At 44.4% G+C, this 20,576-nt stretch overlaps 3 protein-coding genes and 1 long non-coding RNA gene across 8 annotated transcripts; 2 read left to right on the forward strand and 2 right to left on the reverse strand.

Moving 5' to 3' along the window:
• The first annotated feature begins 486 nt into the window (after positions 1-486).
• LOC118216841 (kynurenine formamidase-like) lies at positions 487-12,184 on the forward strand. 2 transcript variants are annotated; one of them, XM_035398404.1, is made up of 13 exons: positions 487-636; positions 1,987-2,135; positions 6,236-6,317; positions 7,002-7,092; positions 7,329-7,436; positions 7,763-7,811; positions 8,070-8,155; positions 8,469-8,541; positions 8,675-8,772; positions 9,893-9,971; positions 10,479-10,614; positions 11,050-11,154; positions 11,538-12,184. In XM_035398404.1, exons 3-13 carry the CDS (start codon positions 6,306-6,308, stop codon positions 11,565-11,567), a joined length of 867 nt encoding a protein of 288 aa, XP_035254295.1. In that variant the 5' UTR covers positions 487-636; positions 1,987-2,135; positions 6,236-6,305; the 3' UTR covers positions 11,568-12,184. The 2 variants fall into 2 exon arrangements, with proteins under 2 accessions (XP_035254295.1, XP_035254296.1); XM_035398405.1 differs by lacking the exons at positions 487-636; positions 1,987-2,135 and adding an exon at positions 5,037-5,170.
• On the reverse strand, positions 661-6,297 carry LOC118216842 (thymidine kinase, cytosolic-like). Its single transcript, XM_035398406.1, has 7 exons — positions 5,585-6,297; positions 5,471-5,502; positions 5,060-5,173; positions 4,824-4,917; positions 4,598-4,687; positions 4,041-4,160; positions 661-2,033 (listed from the first exon to the last, which is right to left on the reverse strand). Exons 1-7 carry the CDS (start codon positions 5,648-5,650, stop codon positions 1,854-1,856), a joined length of 696 nt encoding a protein of 231 aa, XP_035254297.1. The 5' UTR covers positions 5,651-6,297; the 3' UTR covers positions 661-1,853.
• Positions 8,067-12,371, reverse strand: LOC118216844. The gene is made up of 2 exons (XR_004763079.1): positions 12,196-12,371; positions 8,067-8,800 (listed from the first exon to the last, which is right to left on the reverse strand). It is a non-coding gene; the product is annotated as an uncharacterized LOC118216844 (long non-coding RNA).
• cant1a (calcium activated nucleotidase 1a) lies at positions 12,333-20,539 on the forward strand. Of its 4 annotated transcripts, none has more exons than XM_035398401.1 (4): positions 12,333-12,489; positions 18,113-18,793; positions 19,024-19,227; positions 19,644-20,539. In XM_035398401.1, exons 2-4 carry the CDS (start codon positions 18,136-18,138, stop codon positions 20,012-20,014), a joined length of 1,233 nt encoding a protein of 410 aa, XP_035254292.1. In that variant the 5' UTR covers positions 12,333-12,489; positions 18,113-18,135; the 3' UTR covers positions 20,015-20,539. The 4 variants fall into 4 exon arrangements, with proteins under 4 accessions (XP_035254292.1, XP_035254291.1, XP_035254294.1 ...); XM_035398400.1 differs by lacking the exon at positions 12,333-12,489 and adding an exon at positions 12,518-14,217; XM_035398403.1 differs by lacking the exon at positions 12,333-12,489 and adding an exon at positions 12,519-14,290.
• The last annotated feature ends 37 nt before the right edge of the window (positions 20,540-20,576 follow it).

A 20,576-nucleotide genomic window follows, 5' to 3' on the forward strand; every position in this document is an offset into this window, starting at 1 on the left:
AAAGAAATTCTCCACCTGTGAGAGACACTGAACTGTAAAATATAGTGAAGTTTAACATTAATCTTCTAACAGCACCATATCTTAAATAAGTTATAATTTGCTATTTATTTTCTGCAGCGCAAATGCAAAAATGTTTGTTGTCCAAGATGTGCCATTACACGCATCCTAACTTAATTAAATGTGCATCCTTAACATCCTAAAATTTAAATGTGCAAACCGCATTTAATATATTTATAGCTCTTAAAACTCATCTTTCACATACCGTGTTTCACAGGAAATGGGCGTCTTCGCATTTAACACACCACTGATCATCTTAGACACTTCAAGTAGCCTGGTGGCTCCACCAACAGTGCCACAGTAACTTCCCAGGTTTTACGAGCGGACACATCGGGTTCGATGTGCCAGACGTGCGCACATCTGCATGCATTCATTTACAGTAAATCAGTATGAATTTACACTGCTCATCTTTATAGTCTTCATAGTCTCATAAGCAACCGCAAAACCGTTTCCTGATCCACGGAAAATGTGGTCCAGAGACAATGCAACACTGGAACAGAAGCAAAAACAGAAATGCTGAAAAACGACAACAGCACAAAAGTGAGGAAGGAAATGTACTGCTGGCACACAAAACTGGAAGTAAGTAAAGCATGGGCAGCCACATAAAATAGTTCAATTAATTTTTATAAAAAGGATGTGTACACACACAAATACATTAAGTTTCTGATATTAAATCATTTCCTTTAAAAAAACATTACTTCAATACACTAAATATCAACAAATACATATAAACATCACTTGGTTTCATATCTCAAACTGCAGGTTGTTAGATTTTGTATATTAACTGTGTAGTATCGTACTATGATTGTATGTAATAGCTTGTATGTAATAGCCATGATACTCCAAAAGCACCCATTTCTCTCACAGTAAACAGTGGCATTATGTCAACAGTCGAGTGACACAAGCAATTTATTTCAGTGGGAGGCACTTAAACTAAACAAACAAAAAACACTGTAACTGGAAGGTTGTCTTAACATTCACTGACAGTTCTCTCCTACTAGAAATAAGACACATCAACACATATGTAGTGACACACGCATTTAACATTCTTCTGAAATGTTTCCTTTTTGCTTTGTCTTGATCGACAAATCTTGGTAATACATTAATGGGATAGTTCACTTTCTGGGTTTGTTTGCAAAATTATTTCAGTTTTAGTGCGTGTTTGCATATGACTACGATATCTTTGACATTATGGAAGTTTTTGACAAACAGGCAACTTCACAATGGCTGGTATAGTGGCTTTTGGGAGTTCATATTCTGAAGCAAGAAAATACACTTTAAGCGACTCCAAAGCAGCTATATATTTATAGTGATGTTATATCTCCAGAGGTTGCATGTGTAAAATTATATTTAATATTTTAGGTTGGAACCATTATTTATGGCCCAAGCAACATGAAACTGCTGTCCTCAAGGAAAGGAGTACCGGTACAATATAAAATATTTTCAGGTTTACAAATGTGAATAAATACTACAAAATCATATGTGCAACCTCTGAAAACATAACACTGCTGTTCAAGCTGCTTTGAAGTTGTATTATGTGTATTTTCTTGCCTTAGTCAAAGATCCCCAAATGCCCCTATACCAGCCACTGTAATGTGCCAGGTGGTCTTCATAAACATTTGTGATTATCTACAATATCACTTAACTGTATGGGACAATAAAATAACATACACTAAAGCTGAAGTAATTTCCTTTTTTTTTTTTTAAAACCAGAAATTGAACTACTACCCATTTAAGCCGTTTCAAGTTTAAAAATGTCAAAGTAAAAACAGTTAAAAAGGCCCAGGGGTCACAGGTTATGTTTGCAGTGTGGCAAACAGTACGCGGGACACGCCTGATGGAAGCCGGCTCCCCAGAAGGGCGTGCGGGGGAGCCTCCTCCCTCTCGGGGGTGCTGTTCTCCTTCCCTGATGTCAGGGCACTGTAACAGGCGCGGCACACGGCGTGGTACATGTCCGCACCCCCGATCACCTCCACCTGGACACAGGGAAGGCGAGGGAAGGGAAGGAGTCACATGGAGTAAGGGCCATGCACCTTCCCACCTTCCACCACAGCAGAAAGGAACAAGAGCTTCTTCAGGTAAAGTTACAACTCTCCACAGGTTAACTCTGGAGGCCAAACTGTTGATGGATCCTGTGCCATTTTCCGTCCTTATTTATTCATTCCAGTGGTTTATTTGATCTTGATACATACAGTGAGCTCCATAATGTTTTGGACAAAGATTTTTTTTTCCTCCTTGATTTAGCCCTGTACTTCAGAACTATAGATTTGTATTCAAACAATTCACATGTAGTTATGTATAAAAAGTGCAGTAATGTCTACATGGTGAAACCAAAGGGTATAAAAATTATGGCTGGGACTATTTATTATTTATTGATAACGTTGTAAAATCGATGAGTAACATATTTTTTTGCATGCAAAAATAAATGTAATGCACCCCGATCACTGATTCAAGTACTCCAGTCCTGGTTTCCCCTAGTAACAGTTGACATACGCTGCTGTGATTGGCCTAGTGAGCCACGGTGTGACTGAGCGGTGAAACTAGTAGTCAGCATTCCAGTTCCTTTCAGGGACATGAATCCTTTGCCTCAGTCTTACAGTATATAATATGTAGAGACAGCGACACCAATCGAAACCTATGGGGAGCACATCAGAACCAGGAAGTACAATTTTTTCACTCAACAGACATGCTCAATTGTTTTCTTGGTCACATGCCTAAATCTCATGTAGGAGTAGGATTGTGCAGAGGCTAAAATAAATAATAAATAAAAAATGAATATCTTTGTGTGGTAGGAAAAAATAATTTACCTCAGAAAAAGTGATTTTTCTTCCTAATATAATGCATGGTGTCAACATCCATTTTTGAGTGAAGTATTTTATTTTTGCTGTCAAAAATGAATGGACCCCAATGGGGAAACTGGCTTCTTGAGCGAAAATCATAGACATGAGCAGGGGGCGACATTACACCTGGTGCTGGGGTTGAGAACTGAAAGCTGGCCCCTTGCTCTCAGTTCCCTTCTATGAAGATAAAGAGTGTAAAACTGAAATGTAAAACCACGATTTCAGCCAGCTATTTTACAACCTATTTGACCCCACTATATAACATCTGAACCGATAAAGCCACAAAAATCAGTAAGAAATTGTCTAATTAATGCGCTATTTTTAATAAAATAAAATAGCATATACATTATATTGTTCTAATCAACCCTTCTCATTATCTAATTGTTTTGTTGCTTCGGTCACACCAACGGGAGAGGCTCACAGAGCAAAGCACGCCCTGCTAAAGCGGATTAATGCTGTTGTTGCCTAATGGCTACTACAGACAACAGCCCAATGGTGAGGCTGGTTGAACAGGAGTAGCTGTAGCTTCAGCGAATGGCAAGTTCCCAATTTAACTTAATGAGAGTGGAACAAAAACAGAACCGAATCATGAAAAAATTGCTTTTTCCCCAAACATTATGGAGCTCACTGTAAATAAATGGTTTTTGTGCACATTATTATATTTCTTTTTCCTCTTCCAAATAGGAATGACTAAATTATACTTGTCTGGCTGGGGATTTACTTAGCCAACTCCCATTGTCTGATCTTAATCATTTTTCTGAAATTGTGTTTCACCCCCGCCTCCATGTTCTCCAACTTAGGGGTCGCAATATATTAGCAGACAGTGATTTCACTCATTGCTTTTCCAATGCTCCCTCCCATGGAGGACCTGTGGCCAAATGACCTGCCGCACGCGTTCAGTTGGCTCAGGACACTCCCGCGACTACAGTGCGAACCGTGTGGACTCACTGCACACAAGGGTCGTGCTTCACGCAGCGGATGGCCCCGCGCGAATGACATTTTTTTTCTCAACAAAATCACGAGTTGCGGGCAGGGACCATGCCAGGCTCGGTAAAACCAGCTCTGTGGTGTTCAGACAGGCACTGGCAAACAGGGCAGCACATCACCCGAAAAACAGGCGCTAGCCTGCCCGCGCGCTCTCACCTCTCGCTCCTTCCCCAGCCGCTTGGTGTAGGCGGCCTCCCCGAAACACTGCGAGCAGACGGCGCTCAGTTTCACCACGCTCTCCGCCAGGGGCACTAGATTGAGGATGTTCCCATATGGCTGCAGGGAACAGAGGAGAGACACAGCAGAGCACTATGAGAGTCACAATATCCAAAATTAGTTTTTTTTTTTTTTTTTTTAAATAAAATAAAAAGACTTAGATTAGCACAGAGCAAACACTGAACACTCTTTTACAAATGTATTTCCAAAATCTCTAATTGTACATTACATGTGGAGCAGTTAGACTGGGGATATTTTAAGTGAAATGTAGGCTACCTTTACATTTTAGGCATTTAAGAAGATGCTCTTATCCAGAGCGATTTACAGCTTACGTTCTTTGAATAATACACTGCCACACTAATTTATGCTGGTATTGTTGGTGTTTACTTGTGGAAATACAAGCTGTCTAAAATATATTTCCCCGATAGTTTGACTATAGTTCTGAATACTAAATATTAATACAAGCACATGCACACACTCTCAGCTAAAAACAGTACCTTTCTCTGATATGTACCATCCAATGCAGCCACGATGATAGTTTTGCCCATGTTTGCCATTTCCTCACAGAACTCCACAGTGTCTGGGAACTGCGATGGACCAAGCGAGAGATGTGCTTTTCAAATAACGAGGATCTCACACAGAATTTCTACATTGTGGAACTCACCACCCAATAAATCATAAATTTAATATTCATTTGATCACGAGAATTCAGGCAACACTTACAAACTGGCCCTCGTCGACGCCAATGACACACGCCTGCAGCGCTAGTGAATGCAAGTCATGGAGACGACTGGCTGACATAACTTCCATAGTGTACCTTCAGAGAGGGTGGCAAGTAAGCGGAATATAGAAATGAAACTGGTTTCCGCACTTATGACAAAACTACGTAATACAATGTCAACGCTCATGAACGTCACATGAAATAAGCAATGGAATAAGCCCTCAACACGAATTCTTACTTGTCCTGGCGTGCGACACCTTTGTCCGAACAGCGATTGTCTTTGGCGTATTTTATCACCAAACAGCTGTACTGTGCAATCTGGAAGCGGCGAACTCTGCGCATTAACTCGGTACTGTACATTAAAGAGAACATTAATCAAATGCATCATATGGGGTAATATAATTGTCGTGCGTACAGTGGCATGTTCCAATAGCTTATAGCCTTAAGCTAACAAAAGTATGATGTTGCTACAAATGTAAATAAAGTAACACCGAAATATCAATTAGAAATAAACAATGACAATTGTTAATATTTCGATAGTGTGGATGGCTAGCTGGCAAATATTATTTGTCTAAAAATCGCAACAAAGATTTTGGCGCGGTGTTTGAACTAGCTATCTTGCTGGGGGGAAAACACCGAGAGGTCTTACCTTTTCCCAGAAAACATTGGCCCGAAAATAACCTACAGTGAACACGAAGTGTAAAGTTAGACAGCAATCTCGAAACTGCTATCATGGTGATGAAAATATTAGCGGATTAACTACCTGAATCTGTCCTCTCTTTTTCCTAGGAGAATTTGGCCAAATCTGCGGCACGGTCAAGCAGTCCATAGTTCGGGCCACGCTTTCCAAAATGGTCAAATTTAATGTTTATAAATATTATTTTCTAAACAATCAACGTGTTTTCTGTTCATTAATTAGTCCGTTTGCTTACTGTGAGCTTAAACTATAGATAATATACGACTAACTGTGGCAACTGGATTCATTCAACTTGGCTATTTAACTAACAGGAAAACACGCCTTCGGCTTCAGCCAGCCCAATGGACTAGCCAATCTAAGCTTGTGCTGCGCATGTCACAGTAGTTAAGGGAATATCACACTTTGTATGGTATTTGGTATTTTGAAACTCGATTAACGATGGTTACGTTTCATATGAAAAGCAGATTGTGACAATATGTAATATGTAATAAATAATGTACATTTTCCTCCAAGTCTCCCGGAACAAAACAACCATTGTATTTTCACAACTTGCTAAAGATAGTGAAATATAGGCCCACAGAAACTGACCGATGAGGTTTTCTTGGGTTGTTAACTCATCTTGGATTTCTACATCGAATTCAAAGTTGATTGGCTGCAACGTTGTGATGTTGGAATGTGTTCCCTGCTTATTGTGAAAACCTGTATTCCTGACCAAAGGTCTTGTTGGAGTTCCTGCCTAAGGTTCAGCTTTCTGCCGCTCAGAGCATATATGGCACAGTAGAAGGAAATGGACCAAGATGTAAGGTTTGAGGTTTTTACTCTTCTGTCTATGCTGTAACTATTATCTCAGTATTTTCAGTATCTTTCTTAAATTAGCTATGATGATACTGATAATGATTACTTACCATTTTAATCAAGTGTTTCCCATTATGTTTCTGAGACTAAAATGTGTAGTTTGATATGTTGTGCTTCTTGTCTTTTGATAGAATTGCCAATGAGTATTTGTAAATGAAAAGACAGATTAAAAAGATTAAAAGATAAGAATTCAAAAGAATTGCTCCTTAATTTAATACAATTCAACCAATGGTTCTGCACAATGTGATTTATCAGGTTGAAGTGTACTGTGTAACTGTTTTGATTAATAAACAAATAGCCAACAACCATACATATATGTTTATATGTATGGTTGTGTCTTTTCACTGGATATCACCACACTGTCCTGAGTGAAATCCGTTGCTTTGGTCTGCCAACAGAGGCCACGTTAAGCAAACTGCATACTACACTGGGTTTATATGTACATGAAAATCAGACCTGGGTTAAATACATAGCTTGTCCGGTGTATTGGAACCTATAACATACTCTTTTGGTCCTATTGGCAGGCTCAGTTGCACCGGACATGATCAACAGAGCAAAGAAAAGTATTTGAATAAAAAACAAATACATATTTGACCCAGGACTGATGAAAATGTTTCCTTCATCACAGGAACTGGAGAGGCAGTATTCCCCTAGTCAGTGGTCGCACAGGATGACAGCTGATGATGTGATAAAGGCCCATGTGGCATTTGTCAAAGAAGGTCAGTCATTTTCACTGCATTGTAGTGCCACTATGCTAATTTGTTTTTGGCTTACTGATAGATTTGGGCCACTTTATACACTATAAGTATGACTCGTCTTAGTGATAAATTGAGTGATTGTTATAGGCGTTTTGGTAAAGGTTTCTCTGTGTTTATATTGCATTTAAAGAGTGGTCATGAAAGTAAATTGGGCAAAAGAAAAGCTAGTGTACTTCTATGTATGTGTGTGTGTGTAGGTACACAGAGGGCTTGTAATGTGGCTAAAACCATGCTGGATGTGCCATATGGAAAGGGAGATGGGGAGAAGATGGACATCTACCTGCCCACCACTGGCCCCTCTCAAGGTTGTGGCTCCTCACCAGAGAAAGGAGGGTTACAGTGCAGCATAAACTGGAATGGTGCAGTATTGAACTTCCAGTGGCAGAGCTCTGTTATAGCTGCTAATAGGCCAATTGGTTACTATTGCCCACCCAATAGGAACAAACATATCTCAAAGTCCTGCAGAATGTTTCCAACCACTTACAGTGAATGTTGTGTTCCAGGGCAAACCTGAATTACATTTTTTTTTTTTTTGTGCTTCAGGCCTAGCTGGTAGTCAGCCCAGGTGATGCTGATTATGTTGACTGAGTAGAAGATCCATTTCACAGCATTTGCATCCTCTCTATTTCAGGTATTCCCTTAGTTGTTTATATTCATGGAGGTTACTGGCAGTTTTTCAGGTATGCTCTCTATCTTTGGTCCTTTTAAAGATGGCGTGAGATACTAAACCTCCAGGGCTGCCGTCAGGGTGGGACGGCCGAGTACATTGCTCTGGGCTTTAAGGGGGGGTGGGGGTGGGGGGGCGGTTAATGGTCTCTGAACTTGCAGTCATGTTAGATTGACAGACTTGTTTGGGTATTCAGATACAGTCCAAGTATGTCACTGTTTTATAGAACAAAGCTGATGATTTAATGTGGGTACTGATATGATTTTTGCAGCAAAGAGGAGTCAGGTTTCATTGCAGTGCCTCTGGTACAGAAGGGCGTGGCCGTGGCTGCTGTAGATTATGACATCGCCCCTAAAGGTAGGCGTATTGATGTAGCAGGTGTTCTGTCAAATGCAAATTTGTGACTTGAGGACATCTCTCTCTCTCTCTCTCTCTCTCTCTCACTCTCTCTCACATGCTGACTCTCTATCTCTCACCCTCTCTCACTCTCTCTCTCTCTCTCACACACATTTTTCAATTCCTCCTTCTCTTCCATGGTATTATTCCATTTTCTCCTCCTTCCCTTGCACACAGACCCCTCCCCCACCACATCTTCTTCTTTCTTGACCCTTTTTTCCATTCACGTCTCTCTGTCTTGCTTTCATTGAGATTTCTCTCCGTCTCTCACCAGGTAATATGGATTTGATGGTATCTCAGGTGCGGCGTAGCATTGTGTCCATTGTTCAGCAGTATTCCCACATCAGGTAAGGGAAGGCCCTTTGGCTGCCATTCAAAAGGCTGTTAGATACTCTGCAGGCCTGACTGGAACTGAATCCCAGTTGAAAGCCGCAGTGATCAGTTTCCGGTAATTGATAGTATTTTCTTACCTGTTCACAGTGGAGTATACCTGTGTGGGCACTCTGCAGGAGCTCACCTGGCTGCTATGGTCCTCTGTACCGATTGGTCCCAGCACGGCATTACACCTCAGATCAAAGGTGCCAAAGTAGTTCTTCCTTCACACACCTGTTCACGCAAAACACGTCATACATATCGGCCTTCACGTGGACATTCACAATCAAAGTCATGTTCACACATGTAATAGGACACACGCAGGCACATGTAGGCATTACATGTAAATATTCTGTGGCACACTAAGAAGTTCACACTAATACAGTAAGCCCCCAACAAGCACACAGTCACGTCGGCAAAACACACACACACGTTTGCAGTATCACTCACTGTTGAGCTGAGTGGATCATGTCATAAGTTAGATTAAATTCTATAAATAAGTACATTAACTTAACTTAAATAAGTTAGATTAGATCCTATAGCTGCAATAGTGAACTAGAAGAGTGCACTCAGTAGAGTGCAGATCTCGGCCAGACGTGTTATCTTTGTTGATACAACAATAGAGGCTACACAATCAATGCAACCAGACAAATACAATATGACAAGTTTTTACCATGCGCCACTGAAAATCCCAAAAACGGCGATAAGTAACGCTAAAGGTGGTGACATGTTAGGTAATTTCATTCATATCAGCCACGATATGTTAGACAGAGCTATCGTTGACGTTATAGTCTGGCACTTTCGTTTCAAATCTGGACAGGAACAATTCCAAAAGACCAGCGATGTAAAATATCAATTTCAACGTGAAAATGCCAACAAAATAATTGCCGCAGATTCAAACATTAACGTACTCCGTTAGTTGGCGGATTATTTTGTTGGCATTTTAACGTTGAAATTGACATTTTACATCGCTGGTCTTTCATTCTTTCAAACGGAAGCAGTTGTTGATCACTTGCGGCCCCTACAGGCCGGTTAGGAGGAGTGAGGAGTTCGCACTCAATGTATTTCAATGGACAATGATGGAAATTCATTCAATTAATTCAAATAAAATACTTGTCGTTGAATGATTTGTAAAATATTCGAGAATTCAGGTCCTTGGCCTGCTGTCAGCATGCAGGCTGATCGGCCCAGTAGTATGTGAGATTAGCTGCGGACAGATACACAAACGCACACACACGCACACACGACCAAACGCATAATCTCCACCAGGCTCTCGCCTAGCGGAGATAATAATAATTAAGGGGCTCCCCCATCCCCTTTCCACAGGTGCTTTCCTCGTCAGTGGCATTTACGATCTTCTTCCCATCCTCTCCACCTACGTCAACGAACCCCTGAAGATGACCGAGTACGTACCTCTGACTCTCGGTTCACAAGCCAAGCGATGTAAGGAAAAAGGAGCGGTGTCGTTCACTTGTATTTCTGCCATCACTAATGCCGTTGTAGTGTGTGCATTAACACCTGTGCACTCAGCACAGTTAGGCAGGTGCACACTAAAATCGAGAGCTAATGATGGCACAGTTCACGTAGGCCTAAAGTCATATTTATTTACAATGAAGTAAGTGTCAGTGTCTGTCCTAATTAAGAAACCCTATAAGAAGTGATGCTCCCACCTGTGGCAGAAAATGGCTGAAATCCAAGTTTAATCCCCCTCCCCCCTTCCCCTTCCCCTTCCAAGACACATAGAAGATGCCAGTCCATCATTGGGCCATTACTCACAGTCCTATCATTTTAAGGTTGTTGGTGATATAGAGAATACAGTTGTTTTTGCAATGATGACACGTATTAATTGTGACGGTTATCAGCATTTGGTGATGATGCTGCCTTGCTTCCCTTGCTGCGTGTGTGTCCATAGGGAAGTGGCTCTGAGGAATAGCCCCAGCAGGCTAGTCCCCGAGTTGAAGCGGTCATCCTCTGCTTGTCACATTGTGGTTGCTGTGGGGCAGCATGACTCTCCAGAGTTCTGGAAGCAGTCCGATAACTTTTTCAAGGTCAGAAGTATGCAGTATGTGGAAGGGTCATAATTGTGCAGTATTAATAACTGTGCCGTATCTGTAATGAAATTTGCAGCTTGGAAAATCGAGGAGCCTTCTGTGACCATGAACAGCAGCTTTGGACATTAAGGCCACAAAAAATCACTTGTGTTCCGACACCATTTGCTCTTAACATCATGACCTCATAAACATGCCTCCAGCAGTATTTAGGCACCAGATAAAATTACAGTTCTTGGAAGCATTCACTTGGTGTTGGCACCCAGATTTACAGCCACCTGAGACTTCCAGTCACCATGCATTAGTGAGTACATTTCTGTGGTTAAAAGTTCGCCTTAGCTGTAACAGTCAGTTAGGATGTTTGGATTGCATCCTTTTGCGCATCAGCCACAGTTCCATTGCAGCATTCCAGAGTCTGTCCCTCTCTCCCTGCAGGCTTTGAAGTCCTCTGGACTAAAGGTGACCTTTGAGGATGTTCCCAATAAGGATCACTTCGATATCATTGAGCAGCTTGTGGATGAGGACTATCACCTTACACAGGTTGGTGTGATGATTTTCTTGACAATGCTCACAAGTTTAGTTTTGAGGCCACCAATTTAAATATCATTCTCACACCTCCCTGTGTTAAGAGCAAGTTAACACACCTTTTTTAACTCTGGCTTTGTAGCTATTTTGAATTGAATTCCAGAAATTCCATTTTTAGGAAAGTCTTTCATGTACAACAGATACAGAGAATAATGAGGTTAAGTAGTCAATAGCTACTGAAAATATTTAAAAAAAAAATGTAACTTTAAAGTTGGCCTTGTTGTAAATGGTCCTTTGTTCCGATATGGATCGTCAGCAAGCATGGCTTCAGCACAGGAAGTGCAAGGATACTTTCTGTTGTGTTTTTCATTTTCTATATATCTGTGTTTGTTTCTCAGCTCCTGCTCAAGATGATAAAGGAAAACTGAAGTGGCCTCACCCTCATGTGACCGCACATTTTCAGTTTTTTTCCCCACAAAAATATTAGGCAGATAATGATGATCAAGATGCAGGCCATTCTGTGCATCTTTATTGCTTATAAACAGGAGGTTATTGGCTTTACTTGCTGATTGAATAAGAGAGAGGCAATAGAAATGGAAAATTCAGGTCCAGGTAGTTAAAGTCCTCCTCAGTGTTTTGTTCCAATCACCTGAATTTGCTAATTAGCACTATTCTTCAGCCAGGAGGAATAAATGATTAATTAATTCAGTTGACTGAGTTCATTGGTGGAAGAGACACATGGCAAGACTGTTACATTCGAACACCTGGACTTTGCATATCCGCACAATATCATAATATTCGGTATCATGATCTAATATTACTGTGACATATGAAAATGTGTTAAAAGCAATCAATTAATAAAATACTTGTGCTGAGAATACCACAAAAATCTGCAGACACTGTGCCCCCCTTGGGACTCTGTTTGACACCCCTGTTTTAGAGTATCATAACGAAGATATCCTATTCACAACCTTTGTGACATGATGCATCAGAAATAAGAATGTACAGAAATGAATGAATCGAAATAAATACTGAAACAAATAAATGCAGAAATACCCTTTGGATTCCTCAACATGCACAGTAGAGGCTGTTTCCCGTTACTTCCTCAGCCTCACCGCCTGACCCCTCTCTAGGTCCTCACTAGTTCCTTTACACGCTCTATGGTTCAACCAGGCAAAAACTGAAACATGACGCGATGACGTCGTGGCGTACATGCGCCAGAAGGACGGGGATGGACAGTAACGTATAGCTGCTTCCCTGTCGCGATGCAGACAGAGGACCCAGGGTAGAGAACAAATGTTAGTTTGGTCTTAAAATCACACTGTGACCGGCGAGGACTCGCACGCCTCAGTAAGTATCTCTAGAATAAACCAGCGAAGGGCATCGCCTGGTTCTCTGCCCGTGATAAAGCCGAGCAAAGCCAGCAGCGTATCATCTAAATTAGCTTGCCCAGCTAACTTTACAGCTGAATGTCAGCCAATTGGCTAGCTAGCTAATTAGCAAATGCGAATTAAGCAAATGTCTTTTCCCACAAGAAGCAAAATAACTTAAATAGCCTACTTGCTAGATACCGTTAGCTACCTAGACTACCTGTGTCCATGTCGGACCGATCAGTAGCTATCATTTAGCTAGCCGTCTAAGCCGCATACGAAGTTAGCCTATGTGAGCCGAGAGGGCTTGTCCTAGCTATAGAACTAGCCAGGTTGCTCAGCAACGTTAGCTAAATAGTGCGGTATTTAGTGTGTTACTTTGTTTGCGCTGCACTTGAGGTCAGTCAGTATTATACTTTCCGAACATTAATGTTGGTAGCCAAAGAAGCAATGGTAGACGCCAGCAGCGTGCGACAACCGTTCGTGCATTGGCAGCACAGACATTACGGTAGTTCTGAGTTATGAAGTTTGCTTGCTGTCTAACTAGTGCTCTCCACTTGGATACTTCTTAGCTAACTGCAGCACAGTTCTGTATAAACATAACGTTAGCTACAGCAGTCGCAGATCCAGTTATGCTGATGGTGCGTGCGATCACGGGAACGAACTAATCAATAGTGGGGACTAACGTGAACGGTGTAGTCCCGACGAGCCAAAGATACGATGTCGACAGCTGAAATTTTGCTGTACTCATTATCTAGTAATATATCTAACTAGCTTTTGGTCACTTTAGCTGTACACGGGTCATGTAGTTGCTGCTGTAAAATTAGAGAAAAAAGACTAAGGTTACTAGAAAAAAGTAGTAAGTTAGCTACTATATATGTATTCCGCTGGCTCTATTTAATGTTACCTTGTGAGCAATCACATGGTTGAATCTTATTTGTAACTGGCTGGGGGCCTTGACCAGGGAATAAAAATGAGTTACACTAGACACTACACGAAATACTGAATAAAATAAAAGTCAATAACGAATGAGCAAAGGAAGTGATTTTACAACGTAGTGAACAGTAGGTCTACACAGTGCATACAGACATACATGTGTATGGCAGTACAATGGTCCTTTCTCACCGGGCAAGGGTTAAATAGCCCTCCTTCCAAACTGGAGGAGATCCAGATAGTCGTCACTTGGGACAGACTGTACATGGAAAGCCTGACTGACGCACCCCCTAAATATTGCCCCACAATGTGCCTTTCTTCAGACCCAGTTGTTAAACACTTTTTTTCCTATTGCAGTAAACGCGCTGAGCACTGCATACGTTTAAGCAAAGATATAGTGTCTGCACTGGGGATTTCACAATTTCAGTGTGTTTTGATAGATGTGTGTGTGTGTGTGTGTGTGTGTGTACTATTTTTTATATTCTGACCGGAGCAATGTTCTCCAGTGGTTGCACTGAATGCCATAGGCCGTGGTGTTGTTTGCTGGTTTTAAACGCCCCTTTGGACTTGCGGTTAATCAGTAGTAATCCTCCCTGTGCAGAGAGTTTACTGCCGGGTATTATTCAACCTTAGTCATACCTAGAATTCCATTTCTTTGCTGCCGCCTGAAAGGAAAAGTTCCTATCAGTCTTTGATGCTTTGAGTGGCGGTCGCGTGCGGTTGGGAGGTGGGAAGATGCCGGCCGTCCAGCTGGCCGCGAGGAAGAGAAGAAAGGGTAGGCTAAATAACGGCTCACTGCTGGTTTCAGCGGTGGAACCGCCTGTCCCAAGTCTGAAAGTGGGAGAGAGGTGAGAGGGAGAGCACTGGCTAGCCGATCCTCCTTTCTTTCTTCCCCCTTGAGAATCCTGCTTCACCTCAGGCATGCTGAGAGGGGACTGGTAATTGGTACTGGGTGGGCGGCTCTGGGTCTCTGTGTTGTAGGTTTATGAGCACCTGGGGCATTTTATGCAGGTACAAGCACAAAGAAACACTTCACAGTGTCTTGTCTGTACATATATTTTTGCCTTGCTTTATTAAAATTGTAAGTTAGCATGGCTACATTTACATTTTCAGCTCCAGTTAAAGAGTAACCAGTATGGTAAACGGGTGGTAATGTATCGCTAAGTTTCAGTTACCTCATCTTCACTCAGATGCGTGCCTCACTGAACAGTAACAAAGAGCAAAGTAGCAGTCGGATTATAATGAAGTCATGAGAGCTGTAAAGCGCTACCATAAAGATCTGCGCATTTGATGTACAGTAAAATAGATTACAGCATGATCACTGTAATCTGAGAAGCATCTGTGGTGTCCTGTGAGTATGGGGGTAATGTTGCCATGCCGACATCAGTAGATCTATTGAAGGATCTTAACTGTTCTGAAAATTCTCAGGTCAGTTTTATGAATACTTGTGTTACCCAGTCTTTTACAATTTTGCTTGCTTCTGTTTTTTCAAATACGTTGGTCCTCAAATAGTGTTCCCCACTCCAACTGTACATGAGCTGTAAATCAACAGTGTTTGGCAGTAAGTTCGAAAAAACAGTTGATGCAAGTCACCTGAGGCTGCCAATTGATGGGGTGGGGGGGCGACATAGCTCAGGAGGTAAGAGTGGTTGTCTGGCAGTCGGAGGGTTGTCGGTTCAATCCCCGCCCTGGGCGTGTCGAAGTGTCCCTGAGCAAGACACCTAACCCCAAATTGTGTGTGTGTGTGAATGGGTGAATGAGACGCGTCAATTGTAAAGTGCTTTGGATAAAAGCGCTATATAAATTCAGCCCATATAAATTCAGCCCATTCACCATTTACCAATTGACGGGTACTTTGTGAGTTAGACCACCCCCCCCTCCCAGCCCCTGTCTTTTATGACCTCATAAAGGGCAGTGGGACTCACTGAAAAGAGCCATTGACTGGCGTGGGGAAGGGTGGGAGGAGAAGGCTCAGGACCAGTCGTACAGGCCAGAAGGATGTGTCCTTACTAGATTGCACCTCAGGGTCACGCTGAGATTCTGTTTCACTGCATGTGTGCGTGTGTGTGTGTGTGTGCATATGCGTGTGTGCGTTACCATGGCAAAACAAATAAGGCCTACTTCAGCCTTCAGTCGGTGGAAAGGGCGTCTGAGAAACACTGTGGCATCAAAGAGGGCCTCAGACCGTGTGCTGAAGGTTTGCCAGGGCAATGACTCTGCTCAGGGTTGGCTGCACACTTTCCTTTCAAGAATGCATGCAGCTTGCTTTAGTATTACCACTGTTTGTTTTTATTGTGGATTATTATGATTTACTTGGGACATGTGCTTATCCAGGTTGGTCTTCACGGCTTAACCTTCATAGCAGCCCTCCTGCTACTCAGAGTAATCCAACATTGGCAAACTTGCTAAAAAAGTGCAATGACTGTGCCCCTTCAGCTGTAGGGGCTTAGAGCCTGCAGCTCCTTTATTGACTACCAACCTGAGGCGGTCGTGGACCCGGCTCTGGCCGAGGTCTGGCGCTCCCACCTCACTCTTGCACGGTTGCTCTGGCAACCTGCCGAAGAAGGCGTGGAATGGAATTCGTCAGGTGCGGTTGTCACACTGCCACTTCCTGCTCTACCTGTTCATGCACCCAGTCCCACGGTCCACGTCAGCACTGCACACCTGTTCCACACTGACGGACACCTACACCACTTACATTTACTCCTGCACCTCTCTGCCTTAACACAGACTTTCCTCTGACTCTGTCACTTAACACTTTCTTCTTTCTGCCTTAAACACTTACTCCACTCTGGGTTTACACTTACAGCTCACTCACTCAAGACTTAACTATTTCTGACTTAACACTTGCAACTCTGACTTGGCGTACGCATATCTGGCTTAATATACAGCAGCCTGGTTTAACACGTAGATTCCTGTCTTAACTGGAGCACTCTGCTCTGTACCTGTCCATTTTCTACACAACTGTATTGTTTGGATTTTTCATCATAACTCTCAACCATTCCAAAGGCGGACCACGTCCCAAGGATCGCTGTGTTCTGGTAGGTCCAGATCTGGTAGACCCCGCTGGCCTCGCGGTCTGTCGGCAGGGGGTTTGGAATGCATGAGAGTGTTTCGGGAAGTCTAGAGTTGAGTATTTAAAGGGGCTGTATGTCCTCTCTTAAGTCCCCTACAGCTTGAGGATAAGTGGTTTCAAAATGGTGGGCTAATTTTAAACAGTAGGCTACTTACTCATTTTCATGTAGACTTGTGGATCGGCTTCCTGTGTGAAACGTTGATTCTAAATGACTGTGCTGATATGACTGCTCATTTGAACTATATATCAGTCGTTTCATTGGTAACTTGTAACTTAAAATCACACTGCTTGATTATGAGTTATTGTAATTTTAGTTACAGACAAGGTTTTGGGTCATTATTTGAAGCTAAGTGTGCCACCGAGATATTGTCTTTTTAATTGTACAGGACAGTCAGCGCGCTTCAGTAAATATTTATCCGTGTTTAATCTGCTGGTCTGAGTGCCAAGTGCCTCCACTGCCTCACACATGCGCACATATCCCACCCCTGCATAAATATTGACTGCTTGCAGAGAGACTTGATTTGCGTTCATTCGCAGTTCAAGTAGGAATATGAATGGTTTGTTGGTACAGGGGTCTAAGGTTGCCCTGAATTAAATTAGTCTTTGCCACTGTATGGCGTATCACCTTTCATTTGTCGTCTTCTTTTTAATTACACCTGAAGCGTTACTAAACAGCTAAAGAGGCTGTGTAAAATGCTTCTGGAGAAAAACGTAACCGCTGTTACCTACTGGGTGTTGACAACTAAGACAGCCAATCAGCAGCAAGGCCGCACTGCTTCCGTGTGATCATGTGTGTTTTTGCCGATCGCGCGGAAGCTGCAAGGCCTTGCTGGCTGTCTTACGGTCAAGCAATAGGTGACGTTTTTTTTTCTTTCCGGGGAGTGTTTCACGCGGCCTCCAAAAGTGTGAATCGCATCAGGTATAATTAAAGAGAAAAAGACAAAAAGAAAGGCGGTACGCCACACAGTGGCGATGATCGTTATCGCACGTGATAATGATCACTGCGATATATCGCCCAGCCCTACCATAGAGTAGAATAATATGAATGACACCCTATGGATGAACGTGTGTGTGTGTGTGTGTACTGTATGTGCGTGTTGGGAAACACTGTGGTGCAGGCAAGCTTCACAGTGGTAGGAGGGGAGTGATCCAGTATTGGCTATTAACACATTACTGTATGTATCTAATATAATCGGTCTCTGTCTACCCTTCTTGTTCTCTCCCTGTATTTCTCTCTTATTTATTTTTATTTATCTTTATAGATGGCGTGTGCTGTAGAGTAGTAGTCATGTGAGTTGGTGATATTACAGGCTGTGGAGTTTGGCAAACTCTTTTTGCTTCATAAATTGACTTCTGTAGCCATGTGACTTCTTTTTCCTTGCTTAGTTTATTTCTCCCCTTTCCCACCCCTCTTTCAGTTTCATTTTCTCCCTTCTCATTCTTCCTCTTTCACACTCACTCTCCCTCTTCCCTCCTCTTTTTCACCCTCACCTCTCTGCCCTCTGACCCAGCTGCGGCGGGCTGTAATACCCAGTCCGGCCAGTAGAGGTCAGCGGGCAGCGTCTCAGTGCCCTGTTTGCGTTCTCTCTGGCAGGCGTTTCCGCGGCTCCCCGTCCCATGTTGGTAGCGCCAGGCTCTGCACAGTCGGGCCAGAATGAGTGGATGACATCACTGCGCATCTCGGCGGGGGGCCTTCCGGTGCTTTCCTCCATGACCAGCGGCATGGACTCGCGCGTCCGCCTCCGCTGGCGCGCCATCGTGGCCGCCGCCGCCGCCCTGTCCGTCTTCCTCCTGCTCTACCTGCACTGGACTTCGGCCAACGCCGGGCCCCGCCCGCCCAACGGCAACGGCCTCGGCGGGCGGGCGGGCTGGGGGGAGGCGGGGCCGGAGGGAGGGGCGCGCTACAACGACACGTACCCCCTGTCGCCGCCCGTGCGCACGGCGCAGGGCGTCCGCTACCGCATCGGCGTGATCGCCGACCTGGACACGGCATCGCACGACCCCAAGGGCCACACCTGGTTCAGCTACCTGCGGCGAGGACACCTGCTGGTGTCGGAGAGCGGCGACCAGGTGTCGGTGGGGTGGGACCCGGAGAGGACGGTGCTGGAGAGCCACCTGGCGGAAAAGGGGCGGGGCATGGAGCTGTCGGAGCTGGTGGCCTTCAACGGGCACCTGTACAGCGTGGACGACCGCACGGGCGTGGTCTACCGCATAGAGGGCAGCAAGGCCGTACCCTGGGTCATCCTGCCCGACGGAGATGGCTCCGTCTCCAAAGGTCAGCGGCGTCAGGGGTCACCTGTGTATGGTTCCCTCCTCTCCTCTGAGAACTTCTCCCCCTCACTCTACCTCTCTCCTTTTTGTAATCTATCAGTTCATTAATTGATTAACTATGCATGGAGACAGCTTTGCATCTGAGTTTTAAGGAAGAACGTTGAAAAACGGGCTGCCTGCATTTCCCATGATGCCCCAGTGAGGAGGAGCATGACCTCTTTCCCTCCCTCCCAGGGTTCAAAGCGGAGTGGCTGGCGGTGAAGGACGAGCACCTGTACGTGGGCGGGCTCGGGAAGGAGTGGACCACCACCACGGGGGAGTTCGTCAACGACAACCCGGAGTGGGTGAAGGTGGTGGGTTTCCGTGGCGACGTGAGGCACGAGAACTGGGTGCCGCAGTACACCTCCCTGCGAGACGCGGCCGGGATCGAGCCCCCCGGTGAGGCCCGGGCCGAGGGTCCGCCCCCGCCCTTTCCCCTGCGCGCTCTCCCTCTCCCCTTCTCAGCTCTGGATCCTTCCCTCACTTCCATGTGTGTTCCCACCCTTCTTTTCTCTCTCCTTCTTTTCCCTCATGTTTTTTGTCCTTTCTCTGCTGCTCTTTTTTCATCACGCTCTCTCTTCCTCAGCCCAGTCTCCCCTACTCTTTCACTTCACTCTCTTTCCACATTGCCTTTTTTCATTCACTACATCCAAAGCGACTGTACAAAAGTACATATCATGGTCATTGGACAACCACAAAACACAAAAGGTTCAATAAGGTACAAATTCGCATGGGTTCAAAGTACATACAGTCATTCCCTCATTCTCCCTCTCATTTACTCCTCTCTCCCTCTCTCTCTCCCCCTCTCTCTCCAGGTTATCTGATCCACGAGTCGGCCGCCTGGAGTGACACTCTGCAGCGCTGGTTCTTCCTCCCGCGCCGCGCCAGCTCCGAGCGCTACGACGAGACGGCGGACGAGCGCCGCGGCACCAACCTGGTGCTCAGCTGCTCGCCCAGCTTCCGCGACATCACCGCCAGCCGGGTCGGCCCGCTGGACCCCACCCACGGCTTCTCCTCCTTCAAGTTCGTCCCCGACACCGACGACCAGATCGTCCTGGCCCTCAAGTCCGAGGAGGACGCGGGCAGGATCGCCACCTACATCCTGGCCTTCACGCTGGACGGGCGCGTCCTCCTCCCCGAGACCAAGATCGGGGACGTCAAGTACGAGGGGCTGGAGTTCATCTAGAGGGACGGGGGACGGCTGTCTCCGGGGCGCCATCTTCAGTCTCGTTTTGCTTCCACGGCGTGACACCATCTTGTGACATCACCCCCCCCCCCCCCCCGCAGCCTGCTCTCTGTGAGGAGGGGAGATGGCTCCACCCCTCTCAACCCCCCAGTCTACAGTTGTCCTCTTGCACAGCCGGGTTCTGCGGTCTCTCATTGCACTGTTTAAAAAAAATAATTTAAAAAACTCTCTGCTGACGAATGTAAAAAGAACAAAACATAATGAATAACTGGCCAGCCAGTCTGAAGGAAGTACTGTGCCTCCAAACTAACACACTGAACACCAGTCAGATGGACCCATAAAACTATCATGTACTGTACTTTCAGAAACTACGAATAGACTATCAATTGCTAGCTGTTTCTGTGTCATTTAATGTTGTTTTTATTTTATTTTATTCATACCAGATACATCTCCTCATGATTTAAATGTGAAGTGTTTTTGGGTTTGGTGGTTTATTTTCCAGTAAAAAATTATTTGTAAAAAGTTTGCAAGTGTTGACGAGTCTCGCTGAACCATTGCACTT

The sequence above is a fragment of the Anguilla anguilla genome, chromosome 17, assembly GCF_013347855.1.
Source record: "Anguilla anguilla isolate fAngAng1 chromosome 17, fAngAng1.pri, whole genome shotgun sequence".
NCBI classification, from domain to species: domain Eukaryota; kingdom Metazoa; phylum Chordata; class Actinopteri; order Anguilliformes; family Anguillidae; genus Anguilla; species Anguilla anguilla.